The 24,204-nt window shown below is 43.2% G+C and overlaps 1 protein-coding gene across 4 annotated transcripts in view; it reads right to left on the reverse strand.

Annotated features, from left to right (window-relative positions):
- Positions 1–701: 701 nt before the first annotated feature.
- EBF1 (EBF transcription factor 1) overlaps positions 702–24,204 on the reverse strand; it is a 395,537-nt gene continuing 372,034 nt past the window's right edge. For all 4 annotated transcript variants that reach the window (XM_060093734.1, XM_060093733.1, XM_060093732.1 and 1 more), the window contains exons 12-16: positions 17,353–17,418; positions 16,208–16,385; positions 15,367–15,546; positions 11,374–11,568; positions 702–3,080 (exon numbers count right to left, since the gene is read on the reverse strand). In XM_060093734.1, the coding sequence (XP_059949717.1) occupies positions 3,049–3,080; positions 11,374–11,568; positions 15,367–15,546; positions 16,208–16,385; positions 17,353–17,418 (651 nt within the window). In that variant the 3' untranslated portion in view covers positions 702–3,048. The remainder of the gene's footprint in view (positions 3,081–11,373; positions 11,569–15,366; positions 15,547–16,207; positions 16,386–17,352; positions 17,419–24,204) is intronic.

Here is a 24,204-nt window from a genome sequence, read left to right on the forward strand (position 1 = left end):
AGTGTGTGTGTATTCCAAAAGTTTGATAAGAAGGTGAAAGGTTAGATTTAGAGATGACTTCATTAAGCTGCATCCTAGTACAATGTGAGGCCAGGGCATGTTCTGCAATCCAGTCATCCAGAAGCTGTATTCCACCCCCCACCCCACCCCCACCCCCGCCCCCAAACTGAAATCTTAATTGAATTCGCTATTTCATTTTCTTCTTAAAGCCATATTCTGTATTTAGGGTAACATCTTTTACTTGTAAAAAGTTCTGTGTAGAAGAGAGAGGGTCAGAGGGCCAGACGTCTTTTCATCTAATCAATATCAATAGAGGGGACAAAACACAAATTATACACATTTTAAAGGCTCTTTGGACTTTCAAGAAAAGTTCTAACCACTACACATGGCTGACAGTGGGTGGCGTTTGTTGTCAAGGTCTGAGCCCGACACCTCACTGGCTGACCCGGGTCCTTCACAAACAGTTAAGGGGCTCACCAGACAAAATATGGCTTTAAATTGTACATATCTTCAGGCCAGCGCTTAGCACACGAATTCGGACAACCTTTCTGAGTACCGAGAAGCAATGCGTCCACTTTGCTTACATTTTCCAGTTTTATTATTATTATTCATCATTATTATTATTTCTCACCAAGAAAAATCAGCTTTGCTCCCCTCCCTTCCCTCCCGCAACACCCCTCCCCCACCCTCCCCAACCCATAAAAATCGCACTCTGACAGTCTAGTGAAAACCATTGCAAAATCCATATGGGGGCATGCACAGTTGCAGCATTGTTGTAAATTTCTTGCTCTACTAGAAAAAGTTACATTGTCTTAAGGTAACAAAACAGTTCTTTTGTGCTTTTCGATTTCTTTGTTTTTTTTTTTTCTTTTTTTTCTTTTTCTTTTTTCTTAGAATGTTAGTGATGACTGACAGTTCTGGTGCACAGTTACAATGTACAAGTGAAATGAATATGATTTGCATTGTTAAGGCATCCAATCTGCTGGTTTATATTTATGTGAAAGACAGAGGAAATATACAAGCAGACTTAGGAAAGAAAGTATGTTCATTGATTTCTATGAAGTTTCTCCCCGGAATTTAATGCACAAAATGCGTCACTCCAAAGGGAGAGGTTCCATGCATATTAATAGAGTAAAACAGCGTTAGGGTTTTTTTCTGTAAGCTTCCAAAGCAAAGGATACATTTTTTTTAATCTACAGAACTAAATGCTACAAGAATAATATGCTACTATTTTTTGCCATATATTGGAAAAAACTTCTTAACTTACAAATAATACAAAAATAGACAATGGCTTTTGGGTGAAAATTAAAAAAATGAAGCATGGTTTAAAACAATACTAAAAATAACTATAAATGAAATGTTTAAAAATCACATTGAAACAGCTAATATAACTATAGGTGGCCAAACAAATACGCACTTTTCACATAGCAAACATACACAATAAAATAAACTGGGAGTTGGAGGAAAAGGAGGAAGGGGAAAGCAATGTACAAATTCCAAAGATAAATACATTATTTATACGGATATCTTACAAAATCCCCTTTAAAACAAAAAGCCTTTTAATTAACTTTGCAAGTATGTGCAAGCTAAAGGTAGTGAGCTTTTTTTTTCTTTGCAAAATATGCAGTAAAATCTTTTTTTGTGATATTGAAAAACTGTCTTAAGACATTAAAATGTATAAATAGAACAACAACTTTGGCAAAAAATCACAAAAAATCTACAGTATTTATAACTACATACAAAACACAACAGCAAAGAAAAAAATATCAGGCAAATGCATCCTCAGAGCTTTGCTGCATCTTTGCTATTAATTCCTATTTTTAAGAACACTTCCCAGATAATGAGAGCAAAAATTCCCATCAAACAGAAAACCATGTTTTGGAGGTCTCAACCTTCTTCTCCTTTCTCCCAGTTTCCTTTTATTCTTAATTCCAAAGCACTTAACCTGTCGTTTCAATCTACTATGTTACAAATGGTAAGGGTCGACTGATAGAGGCGCTATCTCGGATGGGAAATCTGAAATACCTGCCATGTTGCTTTTGTCAGCTTTTGAAGGATTGGTATGAAGTCAGCATTTAGGATGAGTAAACTTTAACCATGTAAATGGCGGACTGTAAGTGGGATTTTGGTTTGATAACTGGAGGGCATAATGTGGAATTCTGTGCCTGACCCTGTTCCATGAAGTCTCAAAGGAGATTCTCACACAGCACGTGTGCCACCAAGCTCTCGAGAAGCCGTCGGCTTCCGGAGAAGTTGACATAAGCAAAAGAGAGAGAGTGCTGTCAGGTTTAAATATGCAGTTTTAAGATCTGTCTAGAGGCACTGGATTTTTGAGTAGAAGGGGAAAATGTGATCACTTACATCACTTTTTAACTTTCCAGGCTGCATTTATTTACACAGTTACTTAAGACAACAATACAAAAGAGAGAAATAAGCTTGCACTGCTAAGGGGTGGCATGTTAAGTTAGATATTGGAAATGCACTGTCCGAGTAACTACCATTTGATATGCTTTAAGGCGCAAAAGCCGACCCTTAGTTTTCTAAAAAATCTAACTGGCATTCCTATTCTGTCCCATACAAGCTTTTTTTTTTTTTCTTTTTTTCTTTTTAAACTTTTTTGTAAATATCACCATTTCATTCTCCTTTTACACAGCTTTAAAAACATCATAAATTAAAACATGGAGTCTTATTTATAGTGTCCCTTGTATACAGCTTTATGGTTTATAAAAGACAAATGATTGCCGAGTTAAGCTTTAAAAAAAAAAGAGAGAGAAAGAAAAAGAGGATTTGCTTTTATCAACACAGAATAAATATATCCCCCCAAGGACTTGAGAGGTACAACAACTGTAACCAACACCCTGCATTAGCAGATCCCTTCCAATTTCAGTATTTGCAAGGTCGGTGATATTGTTTGTTTAAAAATCTGCAGTTATTGTGATTCCTCTTAAAAAGGCCTGAGTTAAAAGTTCCACTCTGGGACTTGTATCAGATTACTTTCTGTAGCAGAATCCAACCTCTTCATTAATAAAATTCTTCAAGGCAATTCTTTCACATGGGAGGAACAATCATGCCAGATATCGCTGTGAAAAGAGAAGACAAGAGTAAATGGTTTTGCATCCAAACTTCTCACTGAAAGAGAGAAAAAAAAAAAGATGGAAAAAAACACCCACACATCACTATGTTGGTTGAATATTAGCCACACATGTGCTTTCTCATCTTCCCTGGAAGGAGTTTTTATTATAAAATATACATGTACTTTATTAAGAATGATAGTATGTCAGCATGTGTATGTGTCTTTAACAGAAAAGAAGATCCTAAGCATCCCTCCAAATCTGATTTCAATTTTAAAACATAACTGGAAAGTCACATAGTTTGCATGCTGCTGGGAAAGTTGCAGCCCAACGCTTGCAAAATAGTGAGAATTTTCAGTTTGTCACTCTTTTTTTTCCCCTCCCTTTCGCTTCCAAAATATACAATAAAAAACTGGTCCACTGTAACAGCCAGTAGTTTCTACCACAACCCGTGGCTCTGCCTGTGCTCTGTGTGAGCACGAGGACGGAGGCTCAGAGCAGCGATCTGAGTGACTCCATTTAGGTCCTCAGGCCTGGGAGAAGGGGCTACTGGCTCCAGAAAGCATTGTTCACTGGAGGATGCGGACGTAGAATGTCTTCTATGCCACTGCTTTACTCGGGGTTTCTGGAATGGTCTGACCATGTCCCTAGAAAACTGTAGCCTAGGAAAGCTAAAGAGAGATCCTAGGCAAAGGGAAGGCTGTATGGGATAATCAAAAATCTTGCAAAGCCGTGTTAGGAACCCACACACAGCTGTATTTAGAAAAGCATGGAATCTGACAGCGTTCCACCCCTGGCTTTTCTGCCTGCTGGGTATGTCCCCCCACCACCCCCCGAGCTGGTTGCTTGTCTCCTTGAACCTCTTTGCCTCCTCAGCTAGAAATGCAGTGTATCAGTATTTGCAAGGGCTGTGATATTGTTAGGGTTGTTGGACATTTAAATAAAACTGTTAGGGTTGTTGGGCATTTAAATAAAACAACCAGTGTGAAGTGCTTAGCCAGTATCAGCTCCTAGTTAATAGAGGTGGGCCGCTGTTATTTTTAACTTCTGCCGCTAAATTAGCTGTGTGACCGGTGCAAAGTGCTTAACTTCTCTGGGCTTGTGTTTCCTCATATGAACTAGGTACCATCCGATATGGAACATTTCACGGGATGGGTATGAGGAATAAAGGGATGAGTGCAGAGTTCCGGATGGCAACTTTGAAATATGTGGAGATAAGAGCGATGCTTACATTAGAAGCAAGAGGCAGCCATCTTTGGCTCCCAGTGATGGCTTAGCATCCTGTCAGGCAGAGAGAGGAAGTCATTGCTTTCTTTTTGTTGGCAATTCTAAATTTAAATGAATGTCCTTGTCAGTGGTGACTGCATCTAGGAAGTGACCCTCTAAATTTCCCAACTCTCATGTCTGCGAGAATGTGCCTTTGTTTGTAAGCGAGCCCCAACTACCACAAATCCCGCAGTAGACGTTGGAAGGCCAGGTGAGGCTGTGAGCCCTGTGTGCCCCACGTTCCTCTGCTTCCCCTACCCCAGCCCTGGCGTTTTCTATTCAATTTTTTAAAAAAGTATTTTGCCAAACACTTTTTCCGTTAATTTTTAAACCCATCTGTATTCACAAGGAAATTTAATCCACATGTTTCTGATTCATTTACACGTAAATCATCCACATGTTGTTTTGCAAGAGCCGTTTCACAGTCCAAAAGCTCCTGGAGTCTTTTTTGTAAGCCATCATAAGCCATTTTTCTTAGAAACAGGAAGTGTCACTTGCCAAATGCAGACCAACTTAAACCCCCAAAGATTTGGGATCCATTGGAGATGCAGCCCCCTTAAGATTCAAGTGAGCCCTGGATTTGACTGAAATGGGGAGCTGGGTATTTCAATCTAAGCCTTGAGAATTCAAGATGCTGTAGCTCCAAAGGCAAGGGGGAGGTAGCGGGAGCAAGAGGGTCTTTGCAGTGTGACAGCTCAGCATGGTCCTGCCTCCCTAAGGATCTTTTCCTCCAGGCTGGAGGTGCGGCCGGGCACCTTTACTAAAGGCAGGGCTTTCTGTGGGAGTTCTAGCCCTCTGGCAAAATAAGTGTGTCTCCTTATGCCTTCCGCCAAAATCTACTGTGTGTGCCTGGCATTAAAGGGCAGTCTCCTGTAGCATACATCAGGCAGCGTCAATGTGATACAAAGCAAAGTAGAAAACTGACCAACTTCCTGCTAGTTCCGTCAGTGGAGCCAGTCAATATGGGCCCTAAAAACATCAGGATTTTTTTTTTTTAATTCTAGATGACCAGAATTTTTTTTAAAAAGAGCTACTCAGTGTTCTGCTACCTAAATAGTATGTTAGATCAATTAGATTAGACTTCTATTAGGGCCACGTTAAAAGCTATAAAGCAAAGCTAAGTGATGGGCTGTGAGTCCACAGATAACTGCTTCTTAGTCTGGAACACAGGAGTCAAAACCTCCAGCACCTTGAGAGCCCAGGCTGGGATCATGAGTGAGCAAGGTCCCCTCCGTGTGGACTGAGGTCTGTAGGGTGGGTGGCACTCTGAACGCTACCCCGGTGCTGCCGTGTGGGAATGCCTGCTCGCAGCCACCCAGCTTTCCAATTACTTCTAGAGAAGGTGGGCAGGTGGATTTTTTAAAAGCTAAAATAGCCCAGTCTATATGTGTTAGCCAAAAGTTAAAATTAAAACCAAATGAACAAACATATCTGGGGGTATCTAGGGGTGGCTGTGGTCTGCCCCCAGTTTCCTACCTTTCCTTTGTTGGCCTTCAGATTCCTCTGGGGGTCTAACAAAAGCCAGGGAACCTTTCTCCAGAAGAAGCCCCAGAGGTACTTACATGCAGAGATTTGCATGTAATATCAGGGGATTACAGCTCCCTAAATCTCATCCGTCACTTCCTAAACTCCAGACGCAGAACCCTCACTGATGAGTAAATTTGGGGAAAGGAGCTCCCTTTGTGGCCTCTGAATTTAGGCACCTCTAAAGTGGCCGTTTAATAAAGAAACCTCATTGCACGACTGCAGGGAAGCTCCCGGAATGTTAGAAGCTGTTTTCCTTGTATCTGTGCTGTAATCCCCAAGATTACTTACATGGGTGAGAGGGATGGGTGTTTCAGGCTTAGAATGTTTCAGAAATGCCACTGGCACACGCACTTGGCCCAGTGGGGCCTGTGAAGATTTCCATGAGGACACGACAGTCTCAGAGAGTAACATGTGCCAAAGACATCACAAGACGGAGGAGGCTCTGCCATTCCCCTGGCTGCTGGGTGAGCACGTGCCCTGACCGAAGCGCAGAAAACTACTGGCTTGAGAGGCAGTGCATTTTTCAGTGTGATAAGAACAAAGACAAAACGGAAAGTTTTGCCGAGCTGGGAGAGTTTGGAGCGAGAGGGTGGAATGTGGTCTTCCTTGAACCACCATATGTGTAAGAAAGAATGAGGAGCTAATCAGGAACAGAATGGGGGGAAGAGCTTGCACAAACTGAACATGTGCGTGGAGCGAAAGACAATTCCAGGAGACTTGCTACCAGGCTGCAGATAGTTGGGTGAGGCCGGCCAGCCTGCGCTTCAAGGAGGTGGGGAAAGAAAGCAGCACAGTGTGCGGACAATTTTTGTGAAATCACTCTGGCCTTTTTGATTTTAATTCTTCGCTGCGGAGACTGTCTGGGACATGGTTAGGGTTTCAACTCCCCACGTCGGGGACAGGTCCGATGGCATGGGGACAGCATTCTTGGGGCTGCCTGTCTCTTGATTAGTGAAGTCCTTTGAGGCCTGAAATTGCAGAGAATCCGTGCTGTAGGGGCACAGCTTTAGGAGAAGGGAAAGGATGTCTCCAGGACAATAGCTGAGCGTACTGAGGTGACTCAGGTCTCTGGGCTCTGAAAACAGACACACTTGGGGACTCTAAGGTCAGGATTGATCAATGATGTTATCTAGATAAGAATGGAAGGCGATTTCTGTGTGTTTATCTTTAAATTCAAAATATGTCTGAATTTCCCAAGTTTTTCATGGTATGTTCACTGGCGTGAACATTCGGAAAAGTGTTCTGTGGGCAAAGAAGTGCAGAGAACAAAATGGGAGACTGTTCTTTTGTTTAGCCGCGGGGTGTCTCAGAGCCTTTAGTTAAACATACGTGCATTGTGACTCCAAGACAGTGATGCAGTAAACACCATCTTCTAGGTTTGTTTGACCATAACGTTTTCTTTTTTTTTTTAACAGAACATCTATGGGACCCCAGAAGTACTGAGATAGAGTTGCGTTGTCCTAAAAAATTTCTCAGACGAATTGTAAATCGTCAAACGTTTTAGCTACCTGGGAGAGAAAACCAGTTGGAATCACAGTAGAAACTGTGAATTTTAAAGTATCAGTAAAGAATGGAGCTTCTGACTCCCAGGTAAGGACTTCCAGTTCAAGCTTCTCCCTGCTTCTTGGTGCCTGTGCTGCAGAAGGGTGCACAGCCCCCTACACTCTGGCTCAGGTTATCCTTGATCCTTCTGCTTGAAATGCACCTCCCCCATCTCCCTGGTCCCAAATCCGACTTGCCCTTCACCCAAGGTCCAGTTCAAAGGCACCCTTCTCCACTAGGCTGCTCTGAACTCTCCCTAATCTTTCCCTCCTCTGAACTTCCACAGCTGGGCATCCAGCCTCTCCCCGACAGATCTGCTTTCTTTCCCGTGGTGTCATGTTTCCCCTAACACAGGAAAAGCTTTTAAGGTCAGCATTTTCTGATCCACATGGTCCTAGCCCAGTGGCTTGACTATGACCATTTCATTTAGCACAGGGGCTGATACAGTAGTCAGTCGGCCTGGGATTTAACCCCAGGCTCCCCCTATGTGCTAGCTGCGTAACTCTGGATGAGCCAGCTTGGCTTTGTCTCAGTTTCTGCATCTGTACAATGGGGACAATAGACAGCCTATATATATCTAAGACTGGTTGGGAGGAACGCATGAGACAGGGAAAAAGCCAGGCTGGGAAGAAGCCCTCCCTCCCACGTTAGTGGCTGTGACCATTGTCATCACCATCATGTGAGACCACAGTGCGTATCTGTTGGGGAATAAACATGAGTGCTGTCACCAGAGGAGGCTGAGAAAGGGCTGCTGGGGAAAAGGGCCTCTAAGGAGTTGGCTTAAAAAAAAAAAAGAAGGATGGACAATTAGCAGAGTGGTAGCTGGAGGTAAAGTGACCTTTAAAACACTTAAAACAGCCTAAATGTGTCACCTCTAATCTTGTTTATGTGGTCAGTTTGCTTAACCAACTCTTCCTTCGTCACCTGCCCTGTCTTAATGATCACAATTCTGAACGAGGCGGGTCCAAACGAAGCAGGTGTTACTGTAACAATGCAAAGGAGGAGGAGGACTGCAACACTTCAGAGATTCTCACCCTCAATTCTATAACCCATCTGTGTCCTTTCTTTTTTCTTTTCTTTTAAATACAAGTGGAATTTAGACAGCTGAAGATGAAGTAATTCTTTCGTTATGGGTCTAGCAGCCTCCAGTCAGAATGTCACTTTTCTCAGGGGAGACTCCAAGGCAAGAGCTCCCTGAAAACAGTGATGCATCACACCCACGTCCGCAGGGACAGCGTGCAGAGGACACACGTGGGATCCCAGGTGTGTGGGCCCTGCCTGGCGAGTGGATGGTGAGGAGTGGAGTGGGCGGGAGGGAGGACAGTCTCCAAGGGGGTATCAGTTAACGTGACTTTAATTTCTTGACTCCTTCCTCCTCTGCTGCCATCTCCCCAAAACTAGGGACGTTTGACACATGACAATATTGGAAAAACAAAAACCACCAGAGAGCATCTCCAGGACACATGCTCAACTAGAAGGAAAGGGCAGTGTCATCCACAATAGCAAATCCAGCACAAAGCGTGTCCCTCCCAGCTGTAAGCTGTGCATTAGAAATGTGACGGAGACTCAGCTGATGATCAGACGCGGGGAGCAGTCTCTGTACTTTCGGAATCTGTGCAGACATGGGTTAGAAATGCCCTGGGGGGGACAAATGCACAAACTTTCTATGTGTCCCTGTCTTGATGCCATTTCATCATTACTTAAGCACACACACACACACACACACACACACACACACACACACACACACACCAGAAGTTCCCTAGATCCAGGAGGTTCTAAAACGCAAGCTGAGTCCCTATTTTCAGTCCCTTCCTGCTCCCTTCTTGGCCCACATGGCATGAAAAGACACTTGGCCTCACAGAACGGCTGCCCACTTCAGTCACCGGTGGCCAGTGATACAGCTGTGACCCTGCAAGAGCAGTGGGCCTTTTCTTCTCAAGCGCCAGCCATCCACGGCAGATTACAAACCGTGTTATACCTTCTTCCTGACGTCAAGTGTGTGTTTAACAAGCATTGTGATTGGCAGTTCAAGAATGGTAGGTTTCTGCTTTCCACGGGTTTTATCCTTATTTAAACCCATTATAAGTTATGTTCCTTAAGCATTATATCCCCAGTTTGCCAGCTGGAGGTGTACTGTGCGTGCCAAAGCATTATTTTTAGCGGAAAAAGAGACTTGTGTGAATGGGTGGCTCCCCTTTGTGGGGTGGGCATTTCCTATCACAAGTAATATTGCCTGAAATGTCGTTCCACAGTCCGATTATCTTCCTTTTCCCTCTAAGAAGATGGCTTTGCCAGGGTATGTATATTTCAGGGAGGGGGCAGGGGCACTGACCTGGGTTGTGCTGGGCAGACTGGCCAGCAGGTCTCTGAGGAGTGCCTTGCTGAGCCCTTATGGAGTCAGAAAAGGAAGCAGGAGCTCAGGCTCAGGAGTCACACAGATGGGGTTCAGTTTGGGCTCCACCATTACTAGATATGTGACCTTGAACAAACGGGGCCTTGATTTCCTCATCTATATAATGGGAGTAGTACCAACCTCATAGGGTCTTCAAGAGAATGGATGTAAGTTTACATCAGTGAAAAGTGTCCTGTACAGAGTACGTGTATAGAAGTATAAATAGATAGACAGAGACGTAAGAAACAGGCTGCCCCCCTGACCCCTCTCAACCTCCATGACTCACCTCCATCAGTGAAGATGGGCAAGACGGCTGTGAAGGAAGGCTCCGTGGGGCACTGGGTAGGCTAAGGGTTAGGGCATAGACCCTGAGGGTTTATATTCATCCCCACTGTTGCTGGCTATGCCTATGGGCAGGTGTTTTCTCTCCTTACGCCTCAGTTTTATCCTCTGTACAATGGAGATCATAATTGTCCTCATGTTTCATCAGGAAGTTGTGAGGATTAAATAAGATAAAGCAGGCTCAGTGCTTAGCACTGGTCAGTGCTCAAGGAATGGCAGCTGATGGTTTTATTGATCTTACTTCCCTGCCAGCTGCCTTACGAATCCTGGATACATCCTGTTTACCCCCTCTGAGCAGTAAAGTGCTTGGAAGCTGGAGGGAGGAGATGAACTCTTGAGCTTGAGTTTGAAGCCAGCCTCTGCCATCCACCTCTGTCGGAAGTCAAGCCATTCCATCACCTCGCTAACCTTTCGCTTTCTCGTCTCTAAGGTAGGGGCTCTGAGTGCTGATCACACAGTCCCACTGTGGGGAAGGAGGGAGGTCATGCAGGTCAACACCACAACTCAGTGCCAGTAAGAAAAGTGTAAGAAATGGTGGGACCCGTTTTAAAAGGTTGGGTTTCTTCTCAGTGAATAGAAAGGTCACCTCAAATTTGGTTGCTCTGTTATTTTCCATTTTCCATGAGGGGGAGGAAATCAAACAGTTTTGATATGAACCAGAGTCCTCTAGTAGCACTTTGGGGTTTCTGGTTCCCAGAAGTAAGTCTTGGGTCTTTGGTCTAAGATGCTGTAACCTCAGGGCTCTGGCTAGGCTAACTCACCCCCTCCCCATGATCAGCCCCACCAAATGTGCATGCTGACACAGGCAACAGGAAGGGAACCTACTTCAGGAGAAGGCCAGTCCCGGGAGAGACCCTGCAGTGGAGAACTTGCTAGAGTCCACAAAAGACTGATCTGATTATGGCGACCACAGGGAATGAGAGAGGAAAGAGAAACGATGGCATTAGTAAGTGGAAACAGTATTCTCAAGCAAATCCCAGGCCTGAGCAGAATTGCTCGAGTTGGAAAGAGAACTGCTCAGGCAACTCCAGCAGAGGAGGGATGCCGGGGTGGGGGTGGGGGTCAGGGAGGGGGGCCGACGAGGGCGAACACAAAGGAACAGAATAGATGAGGGTGGACAGAAGCAGGCAGGCCCAAGGCCGATCCCCTCGCAACAGTGGCGCATCTGCTTCAGGCCCTGGGAAGGTGAGTCAGGGCGTCTAGCTGGCCCGGGGGGGGCCTGGGGCTTACCTTGCAGGCTGTTCCCGTTGGTGCTGGTGCAGGTGGGAGGTGGGGAGGTCTGGGGTCTGACCACAGGCGCAAAAGCACTCTTCTGTTTCACGGCTGAGACCATGTTGGCTGGTGAGAAGGAGAAGATGCCGGAGGAGCTGCTGCAGTTGGAGGGGAGGCTTGTGGAGGAGGCCATGGTGGGGCTGGATGGCACGACTAAGGGGCAATGGGAAAAGAGAAATCAGTGCCTCTCCTGGTGTCCTGACACAAGGCAGCTCAGCTCCGACCCTGACACCCATCCTTCTCAGGCCGCCCTTCTAGCAGGAGCCTTCCCTGAACTCTGTGGGTCTTGTCTGCTCTCATGATTTGGTACTCAGCATGTGTGTCCTTTTGTTGTAGGCCGACTATGTACCAGGCAGCGTGCTAGAGCATCCCAAGCCGGGAAACAAGAGCGCTCTTATAAGGGGAGTACCACATGATAGCCTCAAAGGTGAGTATGGCCAACTCTGGGGAGGCAGGGAAGGGAGACCAAAGAAGGCTTCATGGAGGAGGTGTCAGGGGAAGCATTCCAGGTAGGGCCTAAACTAAGGTTCTAGCAAAGGGTCTGGGGATACAAGAGAGAGAAGGAAGCCAACCCGAGAGAGTGTGGTCACCAGTGGAAGGAGAGGTGTGAGGAAGAAGAGTGAGTTGAAGGCAACACCAGGATTCCAGCTTAAGGCACTGGCAGATGGTGGTGTGTATGTGTCGCCTGTCTCCCCATGGAGCTACAGCTTCCTGAAGGATATGACTGTATCTTCATGCTCCACAAGACAGACAGAGGTAGGTCGGAAGCCAGGCGGGTAAACAGTCTGCCACGTGCAACATGTGTAAATAACGCAGGACTACAAGTCAAAGTTCCAAATTCTCTCTATCACCCGCGGAGCTGTACAGAGATGAGCGTGAACTAATAAGCAGCAGGATCAGAGCCTTATGTAAATACTCACAGTCTGGGAGTGGTGGTGACGTGAATTATCAATGATAGGAGACCTTTGGCAGTTCGGAGAGAGAGAAAACCTAGCTGCTTGGGGATACGAAAGAGTTTGGGTGATGCGCGTTCTCCACCAACCACAGTCCTCTCTGCCTGGCCTTTCCTTCATCTTTTGATAGTTGCTAATAATCTCAGGTCACTTTAGGAGACAGATTTTGAGCACATGCAAGCCCTCTACACTCAGGACTGGTGCCATCACACACTCACCTTCCACTTCCTCCATCTCCTGGGAAAAAGTATGAATCCTGTCTGATGATTTTCAGGCACCTAATTCAAATTCTAGGCACTTCCTCCTTTACTGTATTCTTTTTCACATTATGGAATAAACATTATATATTGCTTTATCACCTGCAAGAATCTTCACATCTTTTTCGTCTATGCCATTGGCCAAGCAAGCTTAAATTGGGACCTATTACATCCTTTTGACACCTGAGCAAACCCAGAGAGCTGAGACTCAGAAAATAGGCCAGTGACTTGCCCCAGGGCCATAGCTGGAAGGTGAGGCCAAGAACCAAACCCAAATGCAGTGCTCTTTCTCCTAGGCTACCCTGCTAAGCAAACAGATTGCCATCGGACAGGCCCCTTCCCATGAGCACACCAGAGTCCAAATTGCCAGTTAGGTGGCCTCCCCCTCGGCCTACTGGCTTTGGAAAGTTAGGGAAGTGGTTATCAAATTGGTGGCAGGCAGCAATTGCCATCGGGGTCGGGGGGAGGGGAAATGACCCCTTGTAATCAGCCCTCAGCACTACACAATCCAGACGCACTGGATGCTTTATGGAGCAGAACACAGGGCCGCCATCATCAGAATTTTCACAAACATTTTCTAAACTGTACTTTTTCTTCTAATGAGACCAGCATTTTTATACATCTCTGAGGATTTGTAAATGTGAAAATACGCTCAATAATAACACCCATTTAAATTGCAAAACTCCTGCACTGGAGGTTTGATTTTTAAATATTCGTAGACTTGAAATCCTGCTGGTTCACTGAGGAAGGCAATTAATCTCCTTGGCAAATGCGATCATTATGTGTATTTAGAGGTGGGGAGTTTGGGGAGGGGGCGTTAACAGAGGAAGGGGTGAAATATAGTCAAGCAGTTCCATTTGTTATAACATTATTAGATATCAGCCACTATACCAGAAGGTGTGTTCACCAGTGGAATGTCTTATTTTATTTTTTATTCTGTTTGGAATTTTTCAACATGAGTGGCTTATGAATAATTAAATATTATGGAGACAAAAATTCAAATCAGCTGGGCTTTGTGTTTATTGTTTTATTTGCATTTATGCAGATAAAACTGTCCCATCATCTGAGAGCCTATTTGAGAATTTAATACTATATTTGTGAGCACTGAGGAAATCAATTAATGGAAATTAAATGTTCGAAGTTTCGTAGTCTGACGGATGCAATCTCAGGCTCAAGTCACTGGGTGTCTGCAAGGGCTTGGGAAGCCAGAGCAATCCAAGCCCCTCAACTGAATTGCTACCACATAGCAATTAGGTTATTGATTTAATTAAGAATGCCACCTTTTAATTTTCAGGTCATGATTGAAACATTTTCTGATTGAGTAGAAGGGAGAACACTGAAATGATAGATCTGTGAGAAACAATTTTTTGATGACTCAAAATCTAATGTGAAACTGACCCCAAACACTGATGCTCAAGTAGACAGATGTAATATATGCAGATTATTAGGGGGAATTTTAAATGTTCAACAAGTTGCTGATTCCAAGCAGATCAAGTAGAAATAAAGAAATATAGAGATTTAGCACACACTGAGCCTACAAATTCACCAAGAAGGTAAGTGGCCCTAAGTATTACTTTCAGAAATAACTTCTCACAAAGGCCAAGAATGAGCTTTCCTTTTTCAACAGCCTAGCACACTCCACATTTCCACTATCAGAGAAAGCATCGTCTTCCGTATTTTTAGCTGAGACTCTCATTTTAAAAACATGACCATTCTTTCATTTAACAAACAACACACACAGCTGCTATCATCCCACAAAATTCTAAGAGTTTACATATTTTATACACCGGAAGAGCCACCCACATTGTCCAAGATGAACTTGGTTTTCTATGTAAAAATCCTCAAAGGGCGATCAAGAGATTGCGCAAACACAGCCTATGACATTTTATATGTAAAGATGCCAGTTCCCTGAGGTTCTTTAGATGCAATCTAAACATTGCACCAAAAAAATCCTTTAAGCTAAGCTTCTTTAAGACAGGGACGAGACACCAAAGAACAATTTCTTGTGTGTGTGTGTGTGTGTGTGTGTGTGTGTGTGTGTGTGTATGTAATTTTTTTTCATCATGCCAAATATTTGGAAAAAAATAAAGTGTGTTTTTTGATTTGTTCAGTTTTCGTTTTTTCTTTGTACATATCAAACACAAAGGGGAAAACATTTCCAAGCACTAAAAAAAGAGATTTTAAGTTTGGATAGTTGTTAGTATGCTATACTACCAGCACCACTTAATATTATCATTCTGTCATTATGATTAGTACCTAGATTTGAATGCATCTCCTATGGGCCAGGCCTCAGGACGAGCTCATTACGTGCATTATTTTATACAAGTCTCGCAACAACTGTATGGGAGCGGGTGCTGGTTCCTTCCCCATTTTACAGATAAAGAAAACTGAGGTTTAGAGGGGAGATGAACCGGCCCACAGCCACCAGTCAGTAACTGGTAGAAGAAAGAGTCAAACCCAACTCCATCTGACTGGAAGCTTGGGTTCCTGCAATGACATCATGCTGCTGTATTGGTTGCAGCCGAGTTTTGTGAGGGAGATGGGGAGGACGGTGAGCAAGGAGGGCAGAGATTCCTGCTGGGGACAGTGCTGGCTTTGGTCCCATCACCTGGGTCTACGCCTGGCAGGGCAGGGGCCCTCAGACTGGGGACCGGGGAGACCTGCACAGTGGGCCACACAGCACGACGCCCAGTTCTTAGAGCAAAAATGTGCAGAAACACAGGACACACATCTCTACTTACTGGCATAGGGCGAGTTGGCAGCTGAGCCATTGAGGAAGGTCGGGGAGCCGCCCAAATTGGACATGGCGGCAGTGCCGTATCCATTCATGCTCGTGGTGACCGAGTTATAGTTGGTCTGCTGAGGGGTGGTGCTCGGCACGTACCCATGTGGTGATACGCTGCTTGAGTTGCGGGTGAAACCTGAGGGGCGGGGGCAAAACCAAGGATGAGGGTAGCGTCCGGATGGGTGGCGGGTCTGAGAAGCTTGGGGAAAGGAAAGTCTCTGTTTCTTGCCCCATCGCTGCATCCTGAAGGGAAGGGGCCAGGTGACTCATGGGTGGATTGGTGGTACTAGCTCCGTGATGAAAATGGGAAGCGAGCAAAAGACACACTTCTCAGGAGATCATAGATACTTAGCGGGCCTGTGAGAAGTGGCAATGCAGGACCTATAACTTATCATTTGGGAACAGAAATAAATCCCAATCTACGAGACATAATACCCTGGAGGTAACGGGTTCCTACTCCCTGGGCAAGGATGATGTGCTTTGGCCCCTCCAGAACTTTAGTTCCAAACCTCCTTGTGATCTGTCATTCATGGTTTACAGTGAAAAGTCAAATGGTGAGGTAACTAAATGCATGCATCCTTTCTAGCCCCTCCACCAAATTACCAGACATGCTGGCTAGAACCAAAATTCTACAATAATATCTGATACACACAGACTAGGAATCTCCCCTTTTGGGGAAAAAAAAAAGGGGGAATTTAAAAAAATAAACACTGTTTTGTACCAAATAAATGGGGGTGGGGTAGCTTGAGGTTGGGAAGGGGCAGGGAAATGGGGAGGGGAAGAGTGGGGCTCCTGACCCTGATTGGTAGCCTGCGACGCCTCGGAGACATTCACAGCCAGTTGTCCACTGAAGGAATTCACGCCCATCATTCCCGCGTGGACCGAGGTGTTAGTGAGGGCCGGGAGCTGGCTGTGGTTGCGGGGGACACTGTACAGGGCCTCTGCGATGTCAGCTGCTCTCTTCAGAATAATCTCCTGAAAAGTAACAGGAACATCCCCCTTAGCTGCCCAGTCAGATTCCCAGGAGTACCACGTTCCAAGTGTTTACTACAGGCCGTGCTTAGAGCTTTCCGTGGTTAACGGCACCAACTTCTGCAACCCTCTCAACCAACCTGTGTGTTCAGTCTCATCATCATCACACCCATACCACGGATGGGGCAACTGAGGCTCAGAGAGGCCAAGACCTTACTTCAGTACACTTACCTATTTAAGGAGAGAGCTGGGCTGCATAACCCTGTTCATCTGACTCTGAAAGCCCATTAACTCAGCCAGTCCCCTCTATACTACTTTGCAGTACAGGACAGCAACCTGGGGCTTTCCTACCCCACAGGTAACACAGAGAACTCTGGGGTCTCACACACACACACACACACACCCTGCAACTCATCTCCCCAGATGAAGTTAAGAGCAAGTTTACATGATGACCTGTGTCCCTGAGTATTAATGGGACTGTGTCCCCTGGACACTGATTCAAGTGACACAAGAAAGGAAGGAGGATTTCTCAGACTCAGTTTCCTGAGCAAGTTGAATCAGATACATGGAGTTGCTCTACGAAATAGAAGCAGACAATATTCAGGCCTCATTATACTTTTTAGGAGAAGAAATTAACCCCCACCCCCTTTTCCTCTAAATTTTCTTGAAAACCTGAGAGGAATAAAACCAAGCACCGGTAACTCTCTTCTTCAGTGATGAACTACATTCCCACAGAAGAGTCCTTTTAAATAAAGTACCTTTTCTCGTAAGAAAAAATTATTCCCTAGATAAGGCGTTAAAAGATTTACAAAAGGAGAGAAGACTTGAATGGCCTTGCAACCCGTTAGGTCCGAATGACTTATACTCTGAACTCGTGCAAAAGCTTTTGTATTTTTCATACTTTTTCATTCTAATAAGGACTCCAGGCACTTCAGTTGAATGTGGAAGGTTCGAGACCCAGTATGCTCACCTGGTTGTTGTGTGGCATCCCATACAGCGCTTCCACCAGATCTGCAGCCCTTTTGAGTATCACTTCCTGTCAAAGAGAAAAACAGATACAATCCTCTGAGTGAAGGCAGGATGTCATTATCTTTTCACATGATCACGTTCCACTTTCCTCTGACCATCCTTTGCCAATGCACTGCTTTAAAAGAACCCCCGAATGGCGTTAAATCACCAATTTATCCCTATTCACGTACACACTTAATCAAGTCAAAAGGTGAGCATCATTGGTACTGCAAGATAAAATACATCAGTCAATAGTGTGCCATAAGCACGATAAAGCACTCATATGTTTATTGCTGAATACAATTGCGAGGTCATTTACTAGATTACTATGATGGATGTCAGTTGGTACATGTTATGAATCCCTAAGATGTGTTTATTTTGCACTTAACTGCTTATTCCAGGAACCATGACCTTATCAGACAGGTCATTTTCAAGAGATGTCCAATCAATCTTCAGCAACTAGAAGCATGTAGCATTAAACTTCTTTTGTTTATCTGCACGGCAGAGTCATGATATAAGGGGGCGATGTAGTAAACCCATCTACCGGGGCAATGCACTGTTTTGTCCGAGGTTCTCACAAAAGAATTCTCCTGCCCCTGGAAGCTCCATCTGCACCAATTTTCATGACTGGCAGAGTCTGTTTCTCTTATAGCAATTCTTTGCTATTTCAGGATTGTTTGTCATTTTCCCCATTTGCTCATTCATTCTCCTTCTAGATACATGCTCCACTGTTCACTCCAGTTGAAGAAAAAATGTCTCCTTTTCATTTAGGTGGGCTTCCATATTTAGCTAGCATGCTTGTTTCTAATAATATAGGGCGCTCCACAAAAATGTGTGTGGTGGTAATTTTTTTTCATTCTAACCACAAGAAATCATTCCCTCTTCATTCAGCCCTAATCTTCTGCAGATTCGCTTATACTGGAATGTGAAAAGGAAAGTTAAGCTTGATACAAATAAAATGGAGGTTTATCAGGGAAGCAAACATGAAGGCGTGGTGTGGTTATCAGAAGTGATTTGCAAGAAGATATGTTTATAATTTTTTTGCTGTGGGTAAAGTTTCAAAAAGAAGTGTAACTTTAAACATTTTACACAATACATTTCTGCATGGAGAAGCAGTGCTGTTCAATTTTCACATACTGCAGACGCTGATCAGAAAATAGGGATATAATTGCATTCATTTTGCTGTCACCATAGCCTCTTCAAAAATTCTTGAACAACTCTTGAAATGACACGCTTTTAGATACATATTAGCATTTTTCGATTTTAAATTCTCTATAAGATAAAATAGTTGCCATACTGCCGTAACTACTTATGACATACATAATGTCCTAAATTCAAAAATGAGATAGAGGGGTTTTCAGTTCTCAATAAACATTTATGCTTGCCTTAAGCTGCTAGACCCCATTTATAAAACAGTTCTGTTATTTTTCATATAAGGAGTGAAAAACATTATATAATCAATGGGGTTTGGATCAGTACATCTGAAATAATTTCTTTATTTTTTTAATGCAAGCTACAAGATAATCTAACACTTTTTGTTTGCAGCACTGTCTGACAACAGCAGTTAATAATTTACTATGGTATGGGCACAGTAGACCCTATCCCCAGATCAAATCAGCTTGTGCTGCCTTCACTAAAACCTCACGGCTTTATCTGGCTCTTAGGAAAGATGAAAACAAAACAGGATCAAGTTAGTTTATTTACCAAAATTTGACTTCTCTGGGTCTGTATTCATTTATTTCTTCAAATAAATATTTATGCCAGTGTTTGGGCTTGGCAGAGAAGGTATTTTTCTTTTCATTTCAGGGAAAAAAAAAATACAAGTCTCTGTCAAAAGCAAGATAAGGTGCAGTCAGAAACTGCACTTGCAAACTTCAATCTTGGAACAGTATCACCGAGGATTTAAAGCAGTGCTTCTTCTTCTGATTAATGTCACAGAACCAGGGATGAAGGAAGGTAAACTCCACAATAAACTCCAAGATCTTTGAAGTTTTTGTGCCTGAAAAATTCCAACTATCAGTGTAGACTGTATATTTTAAACTGATATATTTTTGGTGATAACCATTTTCAATAACATAATCTACTTGTTCCTTTTTCTCCTTATTCAATACCCAGAGCTCTCATCACCATTCAATCCTCTGAAAATGAAGCTTGTGAATCTCACTTCCTGGAGTTGCCGCCTCCTTCAATACAAAGAGCCGGGACATGCTTTCTACTAGGCACGTTGCCACCGTAGGTGGGTCAGCAGCCAGCATTGCTTCAGACCAGCAGTCTTGAGGACGGTGCGTGAATCTGATTTTGTGTCCTGGAAGTGACTCCCTTAAATGATATCTCGCCTATTTTAAAATGTCCTTCATCGTGGTATCAACTATGGGGTTTAAGGGAGAGTCCCCTTTTGGCTCCACTTTGCCAATGTGATTCACCTTCTGTTAGTTATTTCTGCAAATGGGAAGGAGAAAGGAAATTTCTGGGTCCTCTATGAGTTAGTGCAGCGGACCTGCAAGGTGCTTGGATTTCGGTGACCAGAAAATTGCTATCACCTCCATGTCATTATGCTCCCAGTGAACTAGCCCCCAAGCGTGTTTGTGTTGGGGATCTAATATATTGCCTTTCAATCAGAGCTGAGAGCCACTGAACACACAGACAGAACATGACGAGCAGGTCAGGAAAGCAATAAAGATTTTACAGAGCTGTCCAAGGTGCTAAATTTACTCAATAATGGTTTTGGCACCATAGTGTTAACCTCTCATTTACTACCAGTTTGAGGGACTAAATTGAAGTAGCTGACTTCATTTACCTTGAAATGTATATTTTATGACATTATGTAAGTAGATTGAAAGGGCACTGCAGTTTTAACAATTTAAAGGCTAAAGCATGTTTAAGACGAAACTTGAATATTTATTGTATATTGCACTTAAAGTATATAGAATGTTAAAATGTATTGATTAAATTTGTAAAAGGCATTATAAAAATGACAGGTAGTATAAAAGATGTATGCCTCTTAAAATCAAACTGATAGTATATGCTATCTCTTCGGTGGTCACAAGTGTAATTTTTTTGCAGTTTTATATGGTAATTTGAAAAATCTGTAATTTCACATTAGGAAATGATTGAGCCTGGGATGTTAAAGAGAGAAATTTCCCATAAGGGGACAAGCTGGATGTTTCATATAATCTTTTGTCTCTGAAATTGTTCCTAAAGTCTTATTTTTTGCGACATTAGAAGGGAGCATCGTGTAAGGATCCTTCCATTCTAATATGCAATTTTAATATTTCTGAAAAGAGAGAGCACTTGACAAGTACTAATATCTAATTTTTCAAAGCATTTATTTGTCAGGAGAGATTTTCTCTTCTTTTCATAATGTTTAAAACGTCTCGCTGCTTGCGGTTTAAAACATGAGGGTAGAGATTAGACTCTTCCAAGATAATTAATCCTATCCTGGGATTTAAAAAAATACATATCCCATTGGGGAATTAAGAAGACAAATACCAGTACCCTAAATATTGAAAAGCCTCAGAGTCTCCTTATAGAACTAATGCTTGTTCTCCAACCTACATCCTGAGTCAGACTATTTTTCTTTTCATGGCTTTGGATTTCTTCTCTCTTAAAGAAAGAGAAAATGTATACTCCTTAAAAACAGCAACAACTCTTTGCTGACCTCTTTCCTTTCTCAATTAAAACCTGTCTTTACCTGCCTTGCTATGACCATCGATTGATGATTATGTGAATGGAGATCTGGAGAGAAAAAAAAAAAAATGGATGAACCGTACTAAATCTGCTTAGAGTTAGTAGAAACACTAGGAAGATTCAAGGATGAGTGGGGTTTGAGAAGCAGTTCAAGTATAATTGGTACAAGTTTTACTATGTTTTGGAGCCTTTATAATGAAAGTGCTGAATGGGCTACAAATGCAGAGAGAAGATTTGGCTTTACTTCGTGTGTTGCAACCCAATTAATTAGCAAATAATTTTTGAACTTCCTGTTGTCCCAGCAGTCACACACCGATATTACTCTCCAGCACCTTTCAAGGCACCCTATCTTCCCAGAATTAAGGTACGGCGTTCTCTGGGGATTGCAAAAGATTTCCGCCATCATCTGGTCCTACCCTCTTTATCCAATCTCCTCTCCCTATACGTCTGAAGAACTGCCCTCTATCCTGGGCTAGTTAGTCCTCCCCAGCCTGGAAGTAACATGTTGGGCTCCTTCCTATCTCCATACCTTTACTCATTTTGCCTTTACTTTATTGGGGAAGCTGGCTTCAGTCTGTGCCCATTTACAATATCTTCCCATCCTCTAGGGCCCAATAATGAAGGTGGTGCTGGTGGTGGTGGTAGACTAGTGGAAAACATAACTGTTGTTTATGGAAAGGGAAACATTAACTCATTCAGTCTTCGTGGTGAGACTCCGTATCACCATTTGGCAGATGGGGAAACTGAGACTCAGAGAGGTCCGCCAACTTGCCCTGACGTCACACAACTAATGAATGGCTGAGCAGGGATTCAATCTCAGGCCTGTTCGACATCAGAGCCTGAGCTCTTCATAATTACACTATCCTATTGGAACTAATTCCACCTTCACTGAGACCCCAGCTCCTAACCTCTCTCATTCCTCTGAAAAATAGTGCTGACTGCACCGCCCAGCACTGCACAGAAGTGGACACTGTGGGGTCATTTTGCTCTGGTCTTAAATGTGTGAGTCTACAATCTCCACAACCAGACTACAGGCTCTTTGAGGTCTTAATGTCCTTCTCTAAGCCCCTAGCACTATGTTCAGCAAACCACAGCCCTTGAGAAATTCTTGTTGAAGAGCTCATTCTAAGATCATTACTGATTTTTAAAAGCGTGTGCTTAATTTACATTAGGAAATGACCAAGTCATGTATTTGGCATAGTTTATAAAAGCAGAAGACTGAAATTTGGTGCTCCATTAAATCCAATATATAAATTCCCAAAGGTCAAGTCTTGATCACTGGGGGTTTTTAATACCACTTTTTTTTTTTAAAGTGATTTGCTCCTTCACTCCTGCTGGCTTGTACTTACATTTTAATTTTGTGATTAATATAATGAATCATGTCGGGTACAGACATTATCTCAAGTTATAGGCTGCTAACAACATGAGGTTTGTCTTGATGTACATCAGCCTTTTATTAACTATACTCCTAGGCTCTTAGAAATACTTAGGTATTTGCACACTCTTAGGAACCAGGCATATCATGTCTGATAGGCAGACATGGCTAATTCACCTTTCCTTCCATTTCATGACAATAAAACCTCTGAGGATTATTCACCTTCCATGTGAATCTTCTCTGCAGCATCTGATCTCAAACGTGTTGCTAATAAGCTCATATTCACTGGGGCCACCTAGCCTTCCAGAGAGAATGGGAAGGCTGTCTAACTATCCAATACTGAGCCCATTTATAAACCTAATTCCATGTTTTGAGTAATTCAAACCCAGATGAGCAGGGGAGATGGCCTGAACTTTCTTTCATTCAGAGCACATACAGACCAACTCATAAAGCCAGATGGGTACCCGTTTACCAACACAACATTAATTTCGAATCTCAGAATCAGATTTTGAGACTCTGGGAACTCCCTCATAAAATTAAAGCCCAGGGATTTGTCTTCTGTAATTTGGGAAGACAATCTGTGCTTGGCTTTATGCTCCCTCAGTTAGAAAATAATGTTTTGAGGGACGAAGAAGAAAACAGAAGCTAAACGTTAAGCATCAATTATCAAAGGCAAGTTGACCTGGGTGATTCCCGAGAAAGAAGTACAATACTTCCCTGTCACTGCACATTTCCCTGACGCCCATTTATCACCACTCTACTTTGCCCTATCGGGATTCAAGATACAGTGGGTTCAAATATCAGCAAAACAAAATGAAGTGGACTGGCAAAATCACTCCTGATTTAAAGTCGATAAGCACCTATCAATGAAATCAGCACTGAATCCGTTCACCTCCTCACTTTGGAGTTTACTATTGGGTCCAAATTTTAAACAGTATATTCAGCTTACTAGCCTTTAACTTCTAGCTCTTTCCCCACTTGCTTCTGAAAGTGTGGGTGACACTACTCATTGGAAAGTCTAAAAGCTGAAAAAGTGATTGGAAGTTTCTGGCAGCCCATTTCCTGCAGAGCTGGATGTACAACGCAGTAAATACTAGTTGACTGAGAGGTGTTTCTGGGGAGGGTAGTTTTATGTCCCAACTTCCTTTGTGTTTATACAGCCAAATGGAAAATTCCACAATGGTAGACTTTGCATCCTAAAAAATCATAGAATGAGGGCAGTGAGGGAAGGAGTAAAACAAACCAAAATGATACTTGAGCACTGTTTAGCTTCTGATCCTCTGAGACATTCCTTAAATTTTTCATTTTTTCTGGTAATTTGAACTTCTCGAAATAGGGCTTACCGCAGATCATTAGAAACCTTTATTGTCACACTTTAAACACGCTTTACTCAGAAGCCCTATGACCGAGAGGAGTCACTCTCATCTAGCATGGATATAATTAAACATGTTTCCGCTGAAAGGGGCATTCTCATTATGGCTAAGGACCACTTTAGAGTAAATTGAAATGGAAAGGAGGAGCATAGATGAGGTGTAGGTAGCAAGTGGTTAGCTCTACGGAGGCATAAAATGCCAAATGTGTAACAATTATATTTTACAACCCTGCATTCTAAAGACTTCATAGCATTTTATTATAGAAGAAGCTTCAGCTGAAGCTTACTGAACATTCTAGTGCACACTCATTGCCCATAGTCTTTAAAGAAAAATAAAATTCAAACCATTATCAAAATCTGCAGAAATATTCAAAACAAAG

Source organism: Mesoplodon densirostris, chromosome 3, assembly GCF_025265405.1.
Source record: "Mesoplodon densirostris isolate mMesDen1 chromosome 3, mMesDen1 primary haplotype, whole genome shotgun sequence".
NCBI lineage: Eukaryota > Metazoa > Chordata > Mammalia > Artiodactyla > Ziphiidae > Mesoplodon > Mesoplodon densirostris.